At 41.5% G+C, this 22,339-nt stretch overlaps 1 protein-coding gene across 2 annotated transcripts; it reads left to right on the forward strand.

Moving 5' to 3' along the window:
* The first annotated feature begins 894 nt into the window (after nt 1-894).
* On the forward strand, nt 895-22,071 carry LOC145438929 (uncharacterized). Of its 2 annotated transcripts, none has more exons than XM_080316325.1 (11): nt 895-1,092; nt 2,385-2,558; nt 3,870-4,103; nt 9,607-9,722; nt 9,780-9,892; nt 10,630-10,737; nt 11,424-11,526; nt 13,217-13,352; nt 16,323-16,418; nt 19,766-19,936; nt 21,579-22,071. In XM_080316325.1, the coding sequence occupies exons 1-11, from the start codon at nt 955-957 to the stop codon at nt 21,912-21,914; spliced, it is 1,725 nt and encodes a 574-aa protein (XP_080172451.1). In that variant the 5' UTR covers nt 895-954; the 3' UTR covers nt 21,915-22,071. The 2 variants fall into 2 exon arrangements, with proteins under 2 accessions (XP_080172451.1, XP_080172450.1); XM_080316324.1 differs by having other exon boundaries at nt 896-1,092; nt 10,630-10,743.
* Nucleotides 22,072-22,339: the final 268 nt, after the last annotated feature.

A 22,339-nucleotide genomic window follows, 5' to 3' on the forward strand; every position in this document is an offset into this window, starting at 1 on the left:
TTCACACTCGACTCAGAATCGAATCACACAAGCACTCAGTTTTCCACGGCCTTGTCGTAAGTAAGACTCGACGTAGCAGGGCTGGTGGGATAGCGTATAAGTGGTATGATCCACAACTGCTACACCAATTAAGGTCGACTCCAGAATCCTTTTGTACGTGTTGGAGGTTGATCTAGGCTCCTCCTCGCCGTCTGCACCACGTAAGTGGTGTCTTAAAAAGCCTAGAAGTGGGCCGAACTACAAGTTGTTGCCAGTCACGGAACAAAATACAGAATATTGTCCTGGTGTAAATGACCATTGAAGTCGAAACACCATGAATACCACAAACCAACCAAGCAACTCTGAGTAGCTCGTAGAATTGTTGTTGAGGCGGGGGTCGATGTTACAGCATACGTGTTGATTTATGTCGTCCATCAATTACGGGTAAACACGCTCGTGTCGCTTGGCGTAAGCTGTATTGGGCAAATCCTATTCATATTAAAATGATCACTGCCCGCCGGTAGACCTATCCTGATCAGTGTTCACTGTTCACTAATCAACAGCTGGAAGCCGTAGATGTAAATAATCTTCTACTCTTGAAGGGTATTACATATGCTACTGCACCATGTCAGATTTGATGCCTGCATATCACATGACGCTTATCGGGAAATAATAACATCCGGATCAACTTATCACACGTGGTGCGAACAGTAGATCAACACAATAGCAGACGGGCATCGACGCATGGTGGCAGTTATAATGAAGATACTCAGTGAATGGGCAAGTGAATCGGTAATAGCTGTAGAATGGTTGCTAGATTGTGCAGAAACCGCAGTCAGTCGAGGTATTGCAGTCTGCAGATAGCGTTCGATTATGTGAATGAAGAGTATATACTATATACGTATTAGTAAGTCACAAAGTGTCGCTTACCGTACACAAATTCCGCTGGTCAGGTCTGATTATCTTTAGTAAGATATGGTGATCTGCTATATAGGAAAATGCCTGCTGATGCTGGTGCTAATTTCATCAGTGAATTCGGACTCCGATCCAGTTGGACATATGATGCCGTTTGGACATCACAGACCTGCCAGCGTTGTAATCGATGAATTCTTGGTGAGAAATTTGTTGTATATAGCTTTACCGTGTCGATTACGCATGCGATGAATGGTTATCGTGATTTCAATTCTACCACGTTTATGTAATATCAATGATACGTGAGACCAATACGCATCTCAGCTATATATAGATTTATGTATGTATCGATGGGAATTATGTGTAACGGGGGGTTCGTGCTGAAATCCGATATATCAAAATGGGAGCACACAAGGCCAATGTCGGCACTATTCAATAGTAGGACTACCACAGTTCTGCGGCTCTGTCACCGTTTACGAAATACATATCTCTGATGCAATATAATTATTCAACTTCCCACATGGATAACGATATCGGGTTACACACTGCTCTACCCCTCTACCATAATTCAATGTAACTAACAAGATTCAGGTATGTCAAATCTATTCTGCGAAAGATCCAAATGTAGATCTGTTTCATTTGATTCAGACTAGATTCACCTAATTTCTTCATGCGATCAATACTAATAATTAAATCAGGGGTTCCAAACCTTTCTCGACTCATCGCCCCCTTATAATTTCGACACAAATCAGTCAGTCAGTCAGGTTTATTAATATTTTCATCGTTTCAAAACATCACAAGACTGCGGTACAATGAAAAGATAGGAGGGTGTCGAAACAACTTGATGTAGCCATTAAGATCAGACACCCACCTTAGCCTAGGCGAAGTAAATAAGAGGCATGCACACTGAATGGAAAGTAATGCAGAGAATATAAGACGCAAGCGACAAAATGGGGTGGCATGTGGCGGAGGGCGAGGTCGATGTTAGGTCGTGGTCCGGTAATCCTGAAGACTGGCTAGTATTGATTTAGAAGAAATTGCTTGTATTTCGACTTGAATGCGGACATGCTCGACGACTGTCGGATAGCCGGCGAGATGCTGTTCCACAATTGGGGTCCGGCATACTTGATAGAGCAATACGTTTTCTTGTATTCAGTCCTGATCATATGGTAGTTGTTCTTCGTTGACGCGCGTGTGCTGTACTTGTGCGCTTTTGTCTCCGAGGTGAAGTAGTCCTTGGCATTTGAGGGACATTGACCGCAATGGAACTGATCCCCCCCTACCCACCTCATATTTACGGATCCGGAAAAAGAGGACATATAATCGGGTCATTTATTCACCTGACTCTGAACTCTGCGCTGAATTTACCAAAAAATACCATTTTTACGAGGTGGTAGGTGCTCGTAAAACCGATTTGTTTCTCAAATTCGTCAACTGGAGGGGATATCGCCCACGTTGGGAACCACTGAATCAGGTCTTTCTTACATTACCAGCCTGAAGACGCACCCACGCCAGAGCAATTTTTCAATAATTACGTCAACCGCGACAAAGCCGTAATCTTCCGCGCCGCTGTTGCGGGCAGCAAAGCTTTCAAACTGTGGAACGATGAGTATATGCGCGAACACTTCGGGGCGGAAGAAGTCAGGTTGGAAGGAAAATACGAAAAGGTAAAGCTATTCAGATCAGTCGGCAAACGGATCTATTCTTCAGAATGATATTTTTGTTGCGGTTTCGATATGAATATAATTAACACCTTGGTGGTTTTCATACCTTATTCAACAAATGTTCCAAACAACCAAATACTGCAATACTTCAAATTAGGTGTGAAAGCTACCACGCTCTTGATTGTTATCTTTAATCGTCGGCGATGGACTCAACAAAGTAATCAGATATGAATAACGAAATATCTGATTACTCATATTATGTTTAGATTCTAGTTTGCGATGGAATGGGTGTGTTTCGGTCCTGATCAGCATAACGACGATAGTCGGCATTAACTGTAAAAATATGGATATATTTTAATGATTTAAACACTGCATACATATTTATGAGACAGCTCAAGCTAGACAAGTGTTGGCCAATCATTTTTTCACACATCGCCCCTCGTCAATAATTCAGGTACCAAACGCCCCTATGTCCCCTGAAATCGACAATAGTTGTTTCGTTTATTACTCACGCAAATTAATTTGACGTTCATGGTCTTTTAGGTTAATATAATTCATAGGCAGCACTCTACACGTTATTTTAAAGTCAAACAACTCTGTAGAAATTTCAGGACCGACACCAAAAAGAAATAAAATCGTACAAGTCGATATCGCTTCATATTTAATTGTACTTCATTGTGGGGCATTGAGTTCTCGTTTTACAGGTGTTTATAAACGTGTGGACATGTACAATAAGCCCCGTTGGCTATGAATTCTGTTCGTTATGATTGATTGGTAGAAAACCCAATATTGCATGCCAATGCACATCTATCGAGAACGTTGGGGACGATTTTAAATTGAATACGCCTTGTATAACAGCGAACAACGTGACCATATATTCATGTATCTCTTCTTAGTGCACTATTACAGATATTAATTAATGGATTTCCCGCACTTATTTATATAGTGCATAACCTCCTAATCACCAAGAGTGTATCTTGTGCCCCCTCCGAAGTCCATAGCGCCCCAGCGGGCACTGGCGCCCACTTTGGTAACCATTGCACTAGAGACTCATTGACTAATGCGCGGAAGCTAGATGTTTCAAATTCAAAGATTCACGGAATTTCCAACCGATCACTGTGTCCTGACCTCTCCACCAACCGGAAAAATGTCCATATAATAATATGACATTCCCATGACTCAATGGTCGTATTGAAAATATGAACTAGCAAAATCTCAATTATAAAGAGATTACTACAGCAATCAAGACACAGAAGACTACTAAATTCTACGCAACCATCTTGATATTATATGTATACCTGCTTTACGATTCAGAGACATTTACCTCCGGTTGGCGAGAAGTATCTCGGTCGCGATACAATCCGACACTTCGTGGACACTTACCACGCCGAAGGAAATAAAGTCTATGTCGTATCGGATCTTCCTGAAAGCATGTACGCGGACATGGAGGTCATCCCCTCGCTTGGTGCCTGCGGCGAAATGGCGGACAATATAGTCGAAGTCAATATCTGGTGGAGCGGAGGCGGTTCCGCCAGCGTCATACATAAGGTGCGACGCCATACTTTATTACTTTACAAGCTGCTGGCATAACAGGGAATTATTGCTTCTTCCCGTTCGCTTGCGACTTGGCGAAGATCTGCCAGAGGGACAAAGAGCGATCGCGCTCCCTTTAAAATTTCGGGCGTGTGCTCGATGACGTCATTTCTGATTCTGCGAAGCACATATGGTTCTCGACAGTACCTTGATATTCAATTAGATTTTAGTACTCAATCCATGAACTCAAACCATGCCGTAAAGGTATAGGCCAGGGGTCACCAACACGCGGCCTGCGGTCTGATTTCAGATTTCGGAAAAACCCAAGTAAAGCATTTTGAAATGCTGAATTGATTTTAGTTTCAAAATATTTTTCTTGTTCAAAATAAGCTCTTCTCATGTGCCCAACATCACTGAAAACTGATAACTGAAACGGCTTCTGAAATCGTGATAGTGATATGTTTTGTTGTATTTGTATTTCTTTAATGAAAGATTACTTCTTCCGTGGTAACCATAGCTATGCCCGTCGCCCATGTTAAAGAGCACAGCGTTGAACCGACCTGAAGATTTGAAAACGCGTTTGCTAAACAGGTGGCCTGTCTGGTCTCGATATTGCATTTTTGCGGCCCGCGGTCTCTTCGAAATTCCAAAAGTGGCCGGCCACCCGTTTTGAGGTGGCACGCCTGGTATAGACCAAGCATGGACCGTCAATAGTGGTCGGCGACATCATTTTTCATGATATATATGTCTAGTGATTTGACAGGCACGTTATATTAAATCATTTACAAAATGAGAACCACTTCTTAACTGAAACCAGGGATATATAGAACTCCGGGATGGCTGACTGCGTCAATTGCGTCATCGCCGTATTACCTAAGTAGGTCCCGATTCGCGCATTCAGTTTTGATGCACGTTCTGGTCAGCCGCTTCATCTATCTTTAATTTTGAGTCTTTGAGAGCGGTAGAGGCATATAATATCCATGTTTATGTTTTTTTATAATAAAGCTAGAGGTTAACCAGGTCGTGAGATGTTCAGGTAGTCTGAAGCTTTGCGGTATTGGCCTTATTCCTTCAGCAGCAATTTACCGGTATACTCGCCTTCGGAATATCTCTGCTTCTGTAGTATCTTATGTAACATGTTTTGCTGCGTTAATAATCGTGAGAAGATAACAAAATGTACAATAATTTCCAACGTTGACATTGATATCAGCATTAGGATTTCGATTACGCCTTGCGGTATGTTTTTCATTTACCGGTATGTCATGCGAATGTATGTCACCATCCAAGGTTGTACATTGTAATAGTACAAGTGTACATTTACACTGTGCCGTGTCAACTATGAAGGCGACCGTTAGGAGGGACTTCGTCTGTTAAGATCTTGTGCTAATATGTGAATATGCAGGTTGTGCTGGTATTGCAGGCTTACCGGTATTCCAGATCATTGCTGGATTATTCCTAGTATAAGAATTGGAGCCACTGAGTACACTACCGGTGTGCAAGATTCAACAGGCATTTCAATTAAGGATAACCAACCATTTGAATCTAATACAAAAACAACACGTCAAGGTCGTTGCAGTTGTAAGTGTCCATAACAACTGTTGAATCCAATCTCTTGTTACAGATATTATTCATCAGTTACGTGTCTGGTAAAACAAGGCAGGCATATGTTTGTTAATGAACGGCACCTTAAGGCTACAGTACTGGAATTATACTTCAACAGAAGTGCACTGTTGTGAACTGCCAACGGCTGACTCCCAGAATATGGCCATGACATTTGTTGACCATTGGCTCTTACTGAAGCCGTGAAGATGCCCACTCCCTTGAATGGATAAGCCAACACAATCGTCAGGACACGATACGACCCTGAGATACGGCCTGTCTTTACCATATAAACACTTATAGCCTATAGGCTATAGGCCTGTACGACGGAGGAAGAAAAAACTCTGAAGATTGCTTTCAATTTGCAAGGTTTCGTCAAATCGTCGCAATGACGCATGGACCTCTCCTCAGTCGGCCCAAAGTAAGTTTGGCTGATTCTAGTGATACCTTATTAAATGAGCTATTTACATTAATCCTGATGTGGTTAAAGTAGTCTGCATTGCTACTTAAGTAACAGTCGTATTCCCGGGCGTACTGGTATTTAAACTTCCTCAAGTAGCTGTAGAAAGTGAAATGCCTGCAGGGTACTCAAGTTTGGAGATGGCTGCTTCAAAATTACAAGATGTATCTTCGAAAATAGGCAACATCTACTTGAGTACTGCAATGAAGTAGAAGTTCTTCACTACTGACCAACTCTGCTTACATCTATATTCTATATATATTCTTAAGGTGAATTTGTGTCTCTAAATACATCATTTGTTCATTTTTGTTGCAGATTCCAGAAAAACAAACGCAATGTTCCAGCATTTGCATCATGTCAACAGTGGATATCCTGATATATTATACTGGGCACATCCCATTGAAATCTTGGCAAAGATGGCCACAATCTGAATATTTGGATCTCCTGCCTCCTCACCGAGATGTTTTTTGACATGGAATCATCTATCGCTCTATCGGAAAATCTGCAAGACAATGATACTGAATATTTCTTAACTGATAAATGGCATGAAAGGCTTCAGGAGGCCCATTCGTGATGTACCGTTAAGCCATGGTGGTAATTTCTTCATTGCGGTCATGAAACTATTTCTCGGTGAACAAAATATCAGCTGAATTCAACAACTGGGTCTACCGAATGCTTCTTAAATTGATAATGATAAGGACCAAACTTCTACCCCCCGAGACTGCATTTGAACCTGAAGCGAAGTATCAATGGTGTGTTGATTTCTTGATCAACTTTCATTGAGTGACATAGAAGATGACAATGCTGCTATCACAATTTCGAGTCCTTACAGGCCGTCCTATCTTTTCGTTATTGTAAATGCTCCATGGTAGGGGTGCATTTATAACAAACGGTGTTTGAAATACCATGTTTAAAACATGCTTTAAACAGTGTTTTAAACAGAGGCCCTGTAAAAAAAATTCTTTTCATGTTGTAAAATTATGCCATAATTGTGTAAATACTTTCCAAAATACGTGTTGTATGAGCCTACAGACTATTACCACCCGATATAGCCGACTAATATCGATGTAGGATGGCTGGAACCCTCAAAATAGTCGGTTCAACAGCAATAGCACAGATATTTCGTCAAAGGAGCTATATCTACACTATATTTTCAATTGTCAATCTCAATCCAATATGGCGTCACTATTGAATATTCTTGACGTCATGGCTTAAAAAAAGTATGTTTTATACAAGGTCCGCCTGGTTTTAAACATGTTTGTTTTAAATGCAACCCTATACTCCATGGTAATTGTCGATTAACGCGAATTGAAATGGTTGATTTAATCAATCCTATAACCCCCCCTCCCAGCTGCAAGGATTCCGACAATGGCTTGTAAATAGGTAGAAGACGCTGATATTATTCGTTATTCACTCTGTTATTTATGGCCTGGTGCAGATTATATGTGTAGAAATTAAACACATTCCTGATTTACTGAAATTCAGAGTTGTCATGGTTTACTTGGTTGGCTACACAGCAGTGTCATACTTTACTAGGTTGGCCATACAGCAGTAAGGTTGTGATCTGGGAAGAATGTCTAGCTTACTCACCAACTATTCTGCAAAAGGTTGAGGATCATTATTCTAGAAACAGCTGTATCGCTAGCTTGCATAAAAGTGGATATTTCGAGGCAGATTGCAGGTAACTTTCTGGACCTACTTAGGTAAAGGCTAAAATGAAGTCAGCCATCCCGGAGTTCTATATATCCCTGACTGAAACATGGATTTTGAAAATGGAACATCATGATCACGACTAGGGCAGTTTAAAGTCATTCAAATCATATTTGTTAATATGCATCAGTAAGTCGTGAAATCAATTTTAACGCAAAAACCTCTTTCCTGTGAGGTGTATTAAAAAAGCTATAAAGTATAGTCATATTTTCCTGGTTAGGTCATAAATCAGCTTTCAAAGTTATATAGTCATATTTTTGAGTTATGAAGTCATATCGTTGTATACTATACAATAACAAGTACCAATTTAATCGGTGAAAATAAAAACCTCCTACCCCAAAGTAAACAATCTGATTGCAAAAGTTAAAGCAAGTATCTCCAAGAACAGAAGCAGAGCTGCCGATTTCGATTTATGTGGCATACCACCGCAGCTCATAGTTACTCGTTGGGGTAGCTGCATGAATGTTGCTCAATGTTTTGCCGATAGACTTCCACAAGTGAAAGCAATACTCAATGCATGGGAAGGTGAAGGAGTTATTGTAAAGAGTGTTTAAAATTAAGTCAACGATCCAAAGTTGACTAGTCAGTTAACAGAAATATGCCTCCACTACAACAATATTTCAAACTTAATACTCAAAATGGAATCAAAGAGGCCCATGCTAATCTAAATGCCCTTGATTTCGGAAAAGGTCCGTTTGTGCTCAAAAATTACATTAAGAAGCGATTGGACAAAAGCGATGTGAAGCAAATTATGGAGCTACAAAGACAAGGCATTGCACCAGCGCTTTATGCAAAACTGCAGAAGTGTCAACCCACATCAGCGTCTGCGGAGTGCTCATTTTCCTTACTAAAGTCATTTTTAAGTCCAAATCGTAACTTCAATGACTCTAACATTCCATACTACGCGAAACTGTACTACAACAGTGGTTTAAAATAAAAATGGATGTGTATTACTGTTATTTTGCGTATGTTTTACTATTTAGTTCCGTGAGTGACCTAGTTCGCATGCAAAAATACACGATTTCCACATAAAGTCATATGAAGTAATCTTTTCCAAAAACAAAGTCATATTATTGAATTTTTAGGTTCATATAAAAATGGCCCTAATCACGACATTATATAGGTAGGCCTACGGTTTATTATCGAGCGGATATGCTAATACGTCAAAACACCACCCCACAATGCGGTGGAGGTTACGTAAACCGATACCTTTAATTTTTTGTTGGATGTTTGTCCCATCCTCGAAATCAATGCTCGATTGGTTCTAAAACTATTGCAAACGCCAAGAAGTTATTGCACATGATCTATACACTACGAGACACCAGCTTGCGGACTAACTGGGCCATTCACACTCTTTCAAATCCTGTACTTCAAACACGAAATAGTTGAACGTGCGCGATGATCAATTCGTATTTCGCAATTCCAATCATGGTTAAATGGCAGTCAGTATAGGAAATTCTCCTCAGATGCTTTTATAACATAATTATTATCACTCCGTATTCCAATTTTACAAATGGAATCTTCATATTGTTATTGCTGTTGCTATATTAGTTTTCATGCTGTTGCGACAACGGCTATATGGTCATTTTACACTAAGCCCGTGCGTTTGTATATGATTGCTGATCGGCTGACTTATAACACGACAAACAAGATGGTTGAAATACACAACAGTGACATTTTAGACGTGTTACCATTCCAAAATAGCAAGCCTACGAATACACTTAACAAATTACTAATTCTGATCGGCAGGATGCCTACCACCAAATGAATTGTCTACTGAACGGCACTAAATATTGGACGCTGATCGAGAAGAAATATGAAAAACAGATTTATAAGCATCCAGAGCCGGAATATGAGCAAGGAGGGTAATAGTTCAGCTTCAATCGTGAGCAATCGTGGCAGTGTTAATACCTAGAGCGCAGCTTTTCAGATATCAATGCAAAGCAAGTGAACCTGAAGAGATTCCCCAACATCAAAAACGTCGAATGGTCGAACATCACTCTACATCCGGGAGACTGTATCTTCTTGCCAAAAGGTAATTTCCTGCGCCAAATCATTTTCAGTGGGGCATATAGGCGTTCAGACGTTTAGGCCGTTGAGAATATGGATGCATACCCGACCAGTGCATACTTTGTGGCACACGTTAAGTGTGTGTGTGTGTGTGTGTGTGTGTGTGTGTGTACACTGTGCGGTGCAGTACATTCAAGCTTGTACTGCCCATATTTTCTATGCCGACCTTGGTGATGCATTTTCGGAATACCCGATCTTGTTTCGCGTACATGTACAACATATCAGAAGTACGAAAAAACTAATGAGTTAGCCACTGATAAAGTCACAATATCAATCGAATGTTTGTGGGATTCAAACTGTTGTCCAACTCGATTTCGGCGAAACAATTACCGCAGCAATTCATCAAAATGTGCTCTATATTCTCTGCCTTGCCACGACGACACACGCGGGACTGCGTGAGACATGATCAAATCTATATTAGTCGTAGTGATTGGTAACAGAGTAACAAAGTTGATGGATTTAAGTCTCAGGTTGCATGCAAGCACATACTCACATTTTGAATCAATTTATTATTACTTCCGTCGGTTTAAAAGACCACACGATTATGCGATACAATAAAGTAAAATCAATGCGACAAATGTCGTGCTCGGAATCACGGGATTAAACTTTTCCACGTATTGAGATTTTCGTCGAAGACTCCGCATATGCGTGTCGCTCTTACATGAACTCTCATTATAACCACCATATGCTTCCTGTGTTCAGAATACTACCATCAAGTCAACTCTTCCGGTACTCACAATATGGCTGTCTCGCTTCTGTTTTCGAGATTCGACGGTCGAGACTCCCTGGATTTTGCAGATTGCAGTGAAAGTACTGGTGACTACTTGAACCATATATTCTGGGGCTGTTATTTGCTTGGGTTTACTTGGAATAGCGTTTTATTATACGGCTTAGTCGCATTTTAATGCCGACTCCATGCATACACACACAATTTACGCTACCCGGCTCGTTTTTCTAGGTTTTTCTCGGTCGCTTGTTCACAATTTTATCATTACTACTAATTTCGTCTCAACTGTGTGTTAATTCGCTGTACAGCGAGATACTGTAATGGTTATGCGTCCGGCTTCTCGAGCGGTAGGTCGTGGGTTCGATCCCCGGCCGGGTCATACCAAAGACTCGAAAAATGGTATCCGCAGCTATCCTGCTAGGCGCTCAGCAATCACGGATAGCATGGAGGAGAAAAAAAAACGGGGGCGCAGACTAGATGACCTCATGGGGCCGTATCGCAACTCCGTCGCCAAAGCATCTCGATGGTGCAGGCGAGAAAGAATATCATATCTCTCTCTCTCTCTCTCAGTGTGTACAAGTGCAACATACAATCACTCACGACACCCCGCGTCGATTGTGGCAGCTTGAAGTTGCATTTTCCGTGTAATTTTTAGGCCATAATAATATTCATATGGGCCCTGTATTGCAATCGTGATTAAACGCTCAACTTGTCCTGAGAATGGTTAATGAGTTACTATCACATACTGATTGGAGTACTTTGCGGTAAGATTACAGAAACAGTAAATCGTTGAGTGAATTCGATGTTCAACTCGTGTGGAAAGGAAAAGGCTCCATGGTCATGGGAAGGAACGATCTCGAGTTGGGTTATAAGTAAGTATAATATAATTAGTTATCTGAACAAATAATACCCTTTTTTGTCGTTATAAATGATTTATATTGTCCGAGTAAATTCCCTCCACCGTATACTTTTGTATTCGAAGTTGGGTTTAAATAAATTCGTGTATGATATATATTGCTCTGGAACTTCGTGTTTGGTTAACTGTCCGAAATAATGTAAACGTGAGACGAGCTGGATACATCGTCAAGAACTGACTGATCACACATTCCGGTGATTCCGCGTGTTTGTTTGTTTGTAATTCCTGTTACACTTCCATCGCATATATGCAGGGCCGTAACAGCACTTCGTCAGCCCCCCCCCCAAACCTTCGTCTTGGGCCCCCCATAGGCACATAAACATAACCGCCCCCCAGACCACCCTCAGCCTGTGCGCTGTTTACCGCTACTTGTCCTCTACATTGGCTGTCCGGTGTCCATTCTGCGTGTCAGTTTTTCTCGCCTGAACGCGCGAAGCGCGAGAAAATTTTATAATTCGATGACTGAATCGGTCAATATGATCGAGAATTGCATATATATTGCTGCTAGTTTTTATCCTCTCTCTGCTCACATAATCGGATTTACCGGTAGAGCTGAGTGAGGTGTGTTTGAAAAGGTAGGAACCCTCAATAGTAATTAAACATCTCCGGGTGTATACCTGTTGCCAAGAACGAAACAGCACTTCGTCACGCCCCCACCCCCCAAAAAATAACTTGAGTCATGGGCTTCCATAAGGTGATAAACCGTCCCCCATCACGTTGTTCGCTTTTACAACGAAATTATAGTGGTACCGTTTCGTGAGCCAGCGAGCCAGGTGCGCAAATTTTTGATAAGTCATGATAAATCGGTCAATAAGTTCGGTAATTGCATATATATTGTTATGAATTTATTGTCCTATCTACTTATATTTACCTGGATAGCTGAGTGAGGTGACTTCGAAACTGTAGAGTCCGTAAATAATAATTTAACATATTCGGGTGGGCGGACCCGTTGGTATGACTTCGTTACATGATGTTATTTCGTGACCTCCTGTCTGTTACATCAAAAAATATAGAATCGACCAAACGTACTAAACTAAAAGTTCACACGATTTCAAATTGGTATTACTTCGCTGCCATATAATTTTTCCCTGCGGGATGGTATTTGTCTTGTGAGGTTCAGATTGCCAAGACAGGAACATTCGGCGCCTGTCAATTAAACCTATGTGTCTTTTGTATGCCTATATATAACGAAGTTTTCTGTCATTATAAGGGCAGTCCCTTTTGGCCAAGGTTTTCTCGCCGCCGATCGTTCTGGCACACTTCTTGGAGTCGCATATTACATGGCCTAAAACTTTATGTCTTGGTGCGTCGTGGCGCGGTAATGGGCAACGCCGATATGCCCATTTCTATAAATGTTGCGTATTTTTTCTTCGGGGAAGAGTACCCAATAGTTACGATATTTGGCAACCTGAAAATACTCTATAATTAATGCTAATTCACGAAATAATTTTGGGCCCCCTTCGAGCTCGCCCCCCCCCCCAATTGGGGGTACGGCAGTTACGGCCCTGCGCATATGTAATTACTGCTTAGGATTGTGACGTTACGTTACATCGGTATATCGCAACAAGCGAGCATTGCTTATCAATTAAATTATATCGATAATATCTCCATATTGCCTGCTCTTAATATGTCATATATTTCTGTAGAGAACCATTCGTTGAGGCCGCGAAACAAGCCGAACTTGAAGGAATGAAAATTGACTTCGAGACGTGGTCTCGGTTGATAGATGAATCTGGGCCTGAAGATGCCGAAAACATAATGAGGAGCGGTGATATGAAAAAGGTGGTGTATGATCAGTATTTTGGACACTGCGTAGTACAGTGGTCGGGAACCTTTTTCGTCCGAAGAGCCATATTGGCCTTATGTTTTTTCCATTTTACCTCCCAAAGAGCCATAGATGTCAATCAGCTGTTACGTCACAATTGAAAATTTCTGACGTCATGGTAGCACTAATTCGAACTCATTATACATGGGATTCGCCGTGATGCTCCTTTTAAATGCGAGAACTCATGATCGCATGCGTAGGTGGAGCCAAACATAGTCATTGGTCACTACAGCAATCTATGTAGGCCTACCCACTCTTAGCTGTTAACGAAAAATTTGAAACCTTCAATTAATATTGGTATTTTCTATTGATGGTCATGAATGACTAGATTTTGAACGTTTTCTCCCAAATTCACACAATTTGCATTTTATTGTTCGAAAATAAAGCGTGAAACGAGAGGTAAGGCACAGACGGGTCGAGCCTCACCATTGATAACGCAATTCACCGTAAGTAGCTTAGAAATTATTATAACTGATATTATTCCAATGTAACTGTCGCACTGATTCCGAGAATCTAAATACTGATCGACTTCTCAATTCTCAAAGTATTCGGCGGTAACATAGAACGTTGCGCTATACACGTCTATTTTATCGCAGGTAGAGCTACTTGCCGATGAAGAACGGGGATAGCTATGGCGTTGTTTGTTATTCGAGTTTGTATCTGTGAATTTCACGTCCACGGTAGTTCATTTCGCACCGTAGATAAGGAAGAAAATGTGTATTTGAAAACTGCGTTGCCATATCGGCGTCGCCCTGTCTGCTGTTCTCTTTGATCAATCAACGAATCGCGCGATCCAAGATTTCGAGTCGGCAGGCTACTTCGAATTCGCGAGTGATATTGGTCGCCGGCGCGACAGTGACTTAAATTTGAGGATTTTGAAAATAGTTCTAGCCCCTAAACTTGAAGACGGCATTGCCTTACCTCTCAAAGACATGTTTATACTGCCACGGGGATAATTATTCTGGTCGTGATGAAAGTTTACTAACAAGTCGCTGCAACATAGATCAATTCAGTACAAAAATATTTATTTGGCAAAGAGCAATATCTTATACCCAAAAGAGCCATATATGGCTCGCGAGCCATAGGTTCCCGACCACCGGCGTAGTAGATGCTACGCACTAGGCCAGTGGTTCCCAGCCTTTTTGTCGTCATTCCCCACTTCAGATTTATTCCGAGTCTTCATTCCCCACTATACCCAAAACTATTTGCTTGTTTATGTACTCAAGACCCACAATCACACCAGTACGCTAGACAATCGCCTATAACTGCAACATAAGACGCATTGTGTACCGATTCCGGTAACTCTCAACATTTAGCGAAAGCGTTATTTACGTCATACTGATTGTGCTGGGTGCGTTTGTGACGACATAATTGGTTATCCAGAGTTACAATCGAGTTTTGCTGAACAACACGCAATATAATTTTCGATACATACATTCCAGAGCAGTTCACTCATTCACTGGTAACGGTAATCACGCATGTATCTCCGTAAATATGTAGACTGTCCTGTATGGTATATGATATTTAAAAAATGCGTCTATTCCCCACCAGAAACCATTGAATTCCCCATCAGTGGAGAATTCCTTACCGGTTGGGAACCACTGCACTAGGGCTATATGCAAACGCACGACAGCTGGATTATAATTGTACTGTATAGCATGATTATGACTTTCGGCGGGGTAAAATGTATCATGACGGGGACTGAGTGAATTCGAATCGACTACTGTTTTAAATGATTGGAGACGATCAGTGCGAGTCGATTTTTTCGCCTAAGATTTTCTTTTTTTTCAAAGAGAATCAGCATTTCAATGTTCCCTTCACACCACAACATCCCATCATGAGCAAAAGGCTACGAGTGTTCATAAACACGACATCTGTTTGAAGTATAGCGATCATCCCGTGGCGTAATCACAATGTGTCAAGTCGTATTTATGGTGAACACAGACGAGATTATTTCTGATCAAGTTCAACAGGCAAAATATTCTTTGTGGTCGAATGAAAGGCATATTTCCGCTTTTCAAAGTGTACCTATATGCATGATTTCGTAATGAGTTATAAGCCCAGCTTGTTCTTATCACATGTCAGGACTGTCCACTAGGGCTGTTCAAAAATAACTTATTTTTCTGGATTCCAGTCGTTCAGTTATCAAATTGTCAGGTTACTCTAAAAAACACTGCACACCAAATTTGGTTCAATTCTATAAAGTATAGGGCTCCGCAGATCCAATTAAAATTTTTAATTTAAACAGGAAAATTAAAAAAAAAATTCAAATTTTTCTGACAACCCCATGAAATTGTTGAGCTGTCGTCAGAGACAATGCAAAACAAATTTGACTCAATTCCAACTAGTAGAAGCGGAGGTATTGGAGTTTTTCGTTGATAATCTTCGGATTATCCACCAGTGTCCACGTACAGTAGCCCACGATTATCGTTGCCTTTTAATTTTTTTTTTTAATGTTCGGATGTTTCAAATTGAGCTGGCTGAAGACCTGTTTCAAACGTGTGTTTCAAACTCTTCCCTTGGTATACGCAACCCTATACGTACGATAGGCAAGAATCTATACACCGTGTAGCAACACTTGATGCAAGCACTAATGTGACAATCAAAAATAAAAGTTGAAGTATTCCCTATCCATATCCACATAAGCAAGTAGTACAAGTAGTCAATACATACTTGAGTACTCCGAAAACGTCTGAGTATACCTCGCTACTGACCCCTTATGTTAGAGGGTACACCAAGTCAGAATGATACTCTAACTAAGAAGTTATGCATCATCACTATTCTCCCTCGCCCAGTACTTTTGTGATCAAATATTGGCTATCAGTAACATGAATCCGATCTGCCGCCCCAACGCACGATAATTGACCTCATTCAACAGTTAACGGAACGGACTGGTTCAATTTGTTTTTTTCTGATATTTATTGCAGGGATTTCAATTGCTTGATAAGGATGGAGATGGCTTCATGTCCTTGGAGGAAGCAGAGAGCTTGACAAGGCGGGAATTGCTAGCAATTAGTGACGAGGTAAAGTCAGCACCGTAACTGCCGCACCCCAAACCCCCCAATTGGGGGGGTGAGCTCGAAGGGGGCCCAAAATTATTTCGTGAATTAGCATAAATTATAGAGTATTTTTTGAAAATTTATGCAGCTTTTTCAAAAAAATTTTGCGCTTCGCGCGATTTCAAGTTGCCAAATATCTTCATTATTGCATACTCTTCATCCAAGAACATATATACGCAAGATTTATAGAAATAGGCATATCGGCGTTGGCCATTACCGCGCCACGACGCACCAAGATATAAAGTTTTAGGCCATGTAACATGCGACTCCAAGCGGTGTGCCAGAACGATCGGCAGCGAGAAAACCTTGGCCGAAAAGGACTGCGCTTATGCTGATACATATAGGTTTAATTGTCCATAGGCGCCTAAATGACTGGCGACGAATGTTCCTGTCTTTGCGATCTGAACCTCACAAGACAAATATCACCCCGCACGGAAAAATTATATGCCGGCGACGAAATACCAATTTGGAATCGTGTGCGTCTTTTAGTTTAGTACGTTTATGCGATTCTACATTTTTTGATATTGCTGAGGTCACGAAATAACATCATGTAACTAAGTCATACCAACGGGTCCGCCCGCCCAAAGATGTTTAATTGTTATTTACGGGCCCTACAGTTTCCAAGACACCTCAGTCAGCTCTACCGGTAAATCTGATTACGCGAGCAGAAATTGATTGCAATATATATGCAATTCCCGATCTTAGTGACCGATTTTATTATGAATCATCGAAAATTTTCGCGCTTGGCGCGTGCTCACTAAAGAGTGCAACTGATTTCGCGGTAAAAGCGAACAACGTGATGAGAGGGGAGTCGATTAATCACCCGATGGGAGCCCACGACCCAAGTACTTTATTTTGGGGCCTGACGAAGTGCTGTTTCGTTCCTGCCAACAGGCATACGCCCGGAGATGTTTAGTTATTATTATTGAGTGGTCCTACCTTTTGAAACACACCTCACTCCACTCTACCAGGAAATCTGATTATGTGAGCAGAGAGAGGATAAAAATTGATAGCAATATATATGAAATTCCTGACGATATTGACCGATTCAATCATGAATTATACATTTTTTTCGCGCTCCGCGCGGTCAGACGAGATATCGTAGTCACTAAACTGACACCCTATATAGATGGTTAGCAGCGGTAAACTGCATACAGGCTGAGGGGGGTCTGGGGGGCGAAGCCCCCCCCCCCAGAAGTTCGGTTTATCACTCTATGGGGGGGGAAAGACCTACGTTTTTTGGGGGGTCCTGACGAAGTGCTGTTACGGCCCTGGGTAAAGTAATCACATTTACATCCTAAAACAATTAAGGAGCTCCATGTGTCCAATAATCCGCATACCACCTCCTTTTCCACGGTGACGCCTTAATACATTGACTGCAACTTGACAGAAGGGAGGTGACATGAATGGTGATGTAATGTACCAATTGAACAAGACTTCCTTGAAATCGATGTCTTCAGGGACTGTTACTTACAGAGAGCCTTGAATCAGATAACCCGCGGTGTCATTATGCAAACGATGAATGAGTAGAAACTAGTAATATCCTATTTTGAATCAGCATCAGTATTATAGAAGCACGATATGAAAATGAGGATTACGGCTGCAAACAATTGTTAGCTTAATTACTGCGAGTTTCATGCGTGCAAAAGTGAGTTTGAATAGAGATACATGTGGTAAGGCACGACTGAAAGGAAAATATATGAGTATATGACTGTATGTATATCAGGGGTGTGCAACCTGAATCTCGCGGGTCAAACGCGGCTCGCAGAAATAATTTGTGCTCTCCGCGAAGAAGTTCAATTTTGACTGGTATGCGGCCCGCAAAATGTATATCTGCTTCATTAGGGTCTGGTACATTTGAGCTAGGCTCAAGACGGCTGAGGGAAACGGGACAAAGTAACTCTGAAATCTCTATAATATGCTTTTGACTTTGAACATGAATAGATTGACAAAACAAATCCGATGTCATCAGTTTTCCACGGATCTTATGTTTAGTCCGACACGGAATTGTATAGATAAGTCGCGGCATAATGCTTACCAATTCCAAAACAGAGTGGACTTGTGCAGCTGCTAGAATGCCGATGGGCAGCCCGCGATTACACGGTGTTATTTATACCTGGCAAGCTTTGCAAAAACGTTGCACACTCTTGATATATATCAGTGGTTCCCAACGTGGGCGATATCGCCCCCCCAGGGGGCGATTTGGCGATCTAGGGGGGCGAAAATGACGAAGGGGGCGATAGGGGGGCGAAAATGGACAAAGGGGGCGACGGGGGGCGAAAATAGCGAAGGGGGCGATAGGGGGGGCGATGACGCGTCAAAACGGCTGAGAGAAAAAAACGTTATTTGCAGCTCTGAGCGGAGAAAGATGACCTTTTTTTTTTTTTTTTTTTCGAATACAGTCTGTATGCCCAATTATCGGTGCACAAAATTTTGGGGGGCGATGATTGGTGTTGACCTTGAAAAGGGGGCGATGGGTCGAAAAAGGTTGGGAACCACTGATATATATGATGAATCCCACAACTTTACTTTACTATTGGTCCCATTTACACCCACTTTGAAAAACAATTGATTGCCGCGGTCAGTAAGTGTTACGACACAGAGAAAACTAACCTGATTTTTGCGACAACGCAACTGCTCACGTAAAGACGTGCTTCCTGCTCTTCAACAAGGTAATGTGTTATACGAATTTAAGTGCCACTGTGATTGTGGTTACGTAGGAAGAACATCGAAGCGTTTGCAGGAACACATAAACCAGCATGTCTCTAGATTTATCAGAACACGTGCATCACGCTCGATGAAAAGCTCACCCTTGAGTCATCCGCTTAAGCTTTACGCTGAGCGTTCAAAGACCATGAATTCTGCCATTGGCAAACATCTGTAGAATAATCCCGCCTGTGCGAAAAATTATCGATACGACAGATTTCTCGTCATCGGGAGGGGCCGCTCACACTTTCATCTGTGTGTCTTGGAGTCGACCTTAATGAAAATACATCAGCGCAAGCTTTGTCAACAAAATCAGTTCGTGTACCATCTTAAAATAGTACATTGAACGCTCTCTTATTTGAGATCTCGTTTCATGCTGGTGACGTCATATTTCGAGATACGATTGTTGTTATACGATGTTCTTTCCGAATCTCCACTAGTTGCTTACGATTACCCCTGACGAGTGTCAGCCGAAAATAGTTGGGTTCATTACAATATGAATGTAGCATGCAATTGTGTATTGAAGTTCTGTATTTTCAAGAAGCTCTTCAGAGCTTTACTTTACTATACCTCGACGAAGTTAAATACATTTATTTCCTGTTTAGATCGAACCGTATGAGCCGTCCAACGAATACTATTACGAATACTCTATCATGCCGTTTGAGCAAGTTTGGGGCTTGCTGAGAACCGCCGTAAAACGGCTTACCGTAATCCCAATCGATGAGTGGCTGAAGTATTACACCAAACTTGGAGGTTCAAGAAATTTCGGAATATTGGTAAGTTGTATCTGGTGAAATTATATAGATAATAGATATGAACACTGTATTAGAGTTATGCCGGTTAAGTTACATATTGCCGAGCAGCGGGCAATTTTACAACATTGGCTGAATTATCACTGCCACACAAGTATAGGCTAATTAGGCTTCCGTGTGCCCTTGTGCAGTGCACTTAGATGTTTTTATTTGGGAGGTGGGAAGTTAGAAGCGATTTCATTATTATTGAGGTTATCCTTCCTCGCTGCCCATACCTATATGTCGCCGACTATTCTATCAATCCCTCCTATAAATGGGCTTAATGTAATGAAAATATATGTCCGACTATACACTCCAACAATCCTCTACATATATTACCATTTCGTCATATTCACTTCACCAATTCGATCGGCTTTGTAGGAATAAAAATTTGGTGTTCTGGAAATTGCCGAACATTTTTCGTACCGTAATTGGTATTGCGTGCCATCTTCTCCGAACACGCATCATAACTTTCGACCTCATGACTGCGGATTATCTCTTTGATTGCAATTGCACATCTCACTTCGGAAGAGGTCACGAACTGAAATATCTTATTGGGAACGAACGGTACGGTTTCGTTCTGAAAGAATACAGAATGATCAAATTAGAAATTGTTCATTTGTGTTCGTTATCAGCAGTAACGAACAAAATACAGGCATTCGGTAATCCCTCGGCTGACCTCAGATCTCAGCCCACCGCGCGTAGAGTACTAAATACGTTTTGCGAATCCTCGGTTTCGATAGCTCCGGAGTTTATTTGCACGGCGAGATTTAACGCGGAAATGGTGGCGGGTATCCGCAAAACGTTACTTTCTTCAATCCCAAAATATTATCATTTCTATTTTACCGCAAAGACTGTAAAATGGCAACCCTGACCGCAATACCGTCGGGACATAGGTTCAACTAACTGACACCACTATTTTCGTCTATGAAAGACTGCACCCTTGACGGTTGGACATAACTTTAGGACTTCATATCGCGACTATTGGTTTGGGACAGTGGTGTCTGAATCGAGTATTAATTGTCATGATTCGAGTCGAGATGAGAAACGTTATTTTGAGGAATAAAATTATGGTTTCGATACTTTCTTCCGACCGTGGAAGCCTTGAAATCTCGATTGGTTAATTGAACCACAACACTCAAAACCTGTATACAGATACAGATACAGGTTTTGAGTGTTGTGGTTGTACTATAGTACAGTCGACCATTCTATGAAATATTGATCAAACCCGCAGCATTGTATCTTAGCGCAATATAATTTTATGGTCGAAAAATACGAAATTGTCGTTAATATGGCGTGTAACGGGCAATACCTTATGTAATCGCATGACAGCTACATATTTCAACTTACCAAATCCTTCATATTGTTATGGCGTCATAATGAGTGATATTGATAGTCGAATAGTCGAAACCTAGTATAAGATTAAGAATCGAATCAATCAGGTACTGGATTTTATCCAGACTTATAAAAGCGTAACGTGTCGCAATAGAGATTCATTCACCCACAAGATTTGGTAATGCAACAGACTCGTTTGTCGTATTCAAACTATAAATATCGTACTATCGGGGTGTCCAATCCGCTAAATAACGGCCAAATAAATGTCATAATCTAATAATCCCGCATTTAGACGTTCCACCGTCTCAGCGGCGGAGCCGATCGCGTGAAAACCAAGGGCATAACCGACGCGGACATGCACAGCGCGCTGGAAAACTATGTAAAGTATTGGATGCCGCAATACTCCGATCTGGAAGAGAAGCCGGAAGACATAAAACACGCCCGGGAGTGGGACAGAATCGGCATGACCATCGTGGCAAATAAGATGAAGAAAACCCTCGAGAAAGAACGAGGCTACGTGGAAGAGGTGGTAGAAGTGGTAGAGGAGGAGGAATATATTGAGGAGATGGAACCTGATGACCTTCCGGAGGACATCGAATACGAGCAGATTGGGCGAGACGAATTATAATGGGGCTTCTCCCTATCCTTAAATTATTGTATTTTTTTCAATACTGCCAAGTTTGCCTTCGTGGTGAGCTGCGGAAAAGATATGTGATTTGGCGTGTTTTAAGCAGAGTTTTGATGTGAAGAACTATGCATTGTATGAATAAAAGCACAGAAACCGATTACATTGTATCGCGGATTTGTCGAAGAGGAAACGTGAAAAATTTTTAAGGTAATTTTAATAACATAAGTCGCTACTCAAAAATATTTGGTGTTTCAAACATAGAAGAGATGAGGAAGCTAGGAACTGCAAAGTTTTTGCATCGGATCCATGTCGATCACTGATCCGCAAATAACAATGACTTGTACCCAGGGCCGTAACAGCACTTCGTCAGGCACCCCCCAAAACTTTGGTCTTGGGCCCCCCACAGGGTTATAGACCGAACTTCC

This window comes from Botryllus schlosseri, chromosome 5, assembly GCF_051294905.1.
Source record: "Botryllus schlosseri isolate E-star chromosome 5, Bs_hap1, whole genome shotgun sequence".
Classification (NCBI taxonomy): domain Eukaryota; kingdom Metazoa; phylum Chordata; class Ascidiacea; order Stolidobranchia; family Styelidae; genus Botryllus; species Botryllus schlosseri.

Excerpts from the sequence above, each read along its gene's own strand:
- LOC145438929 (XM_080316324.1), top strand. The coding sequence starts at position 955 with ATGGTGATCTGCTATATAGGAAAATGCCTGCTGATGCTGGTGCTAATT. Across the intron at positions 9,893-10,629 it reads CTGTATCTTCTTGCCAAAAG|AATACTACCATCAAGTCAAC; the intron begins GTAATTTCCTGC and ends TCCTGTGTTCAG. Across the intron at positions 19,937-21,578 it reads CAAGAAATTTCGGAATATTG|ACGTTCCACCGTCTCAGCGG; the intron begins GTAAGTTGTATC and ends TCCCGCATTTAG.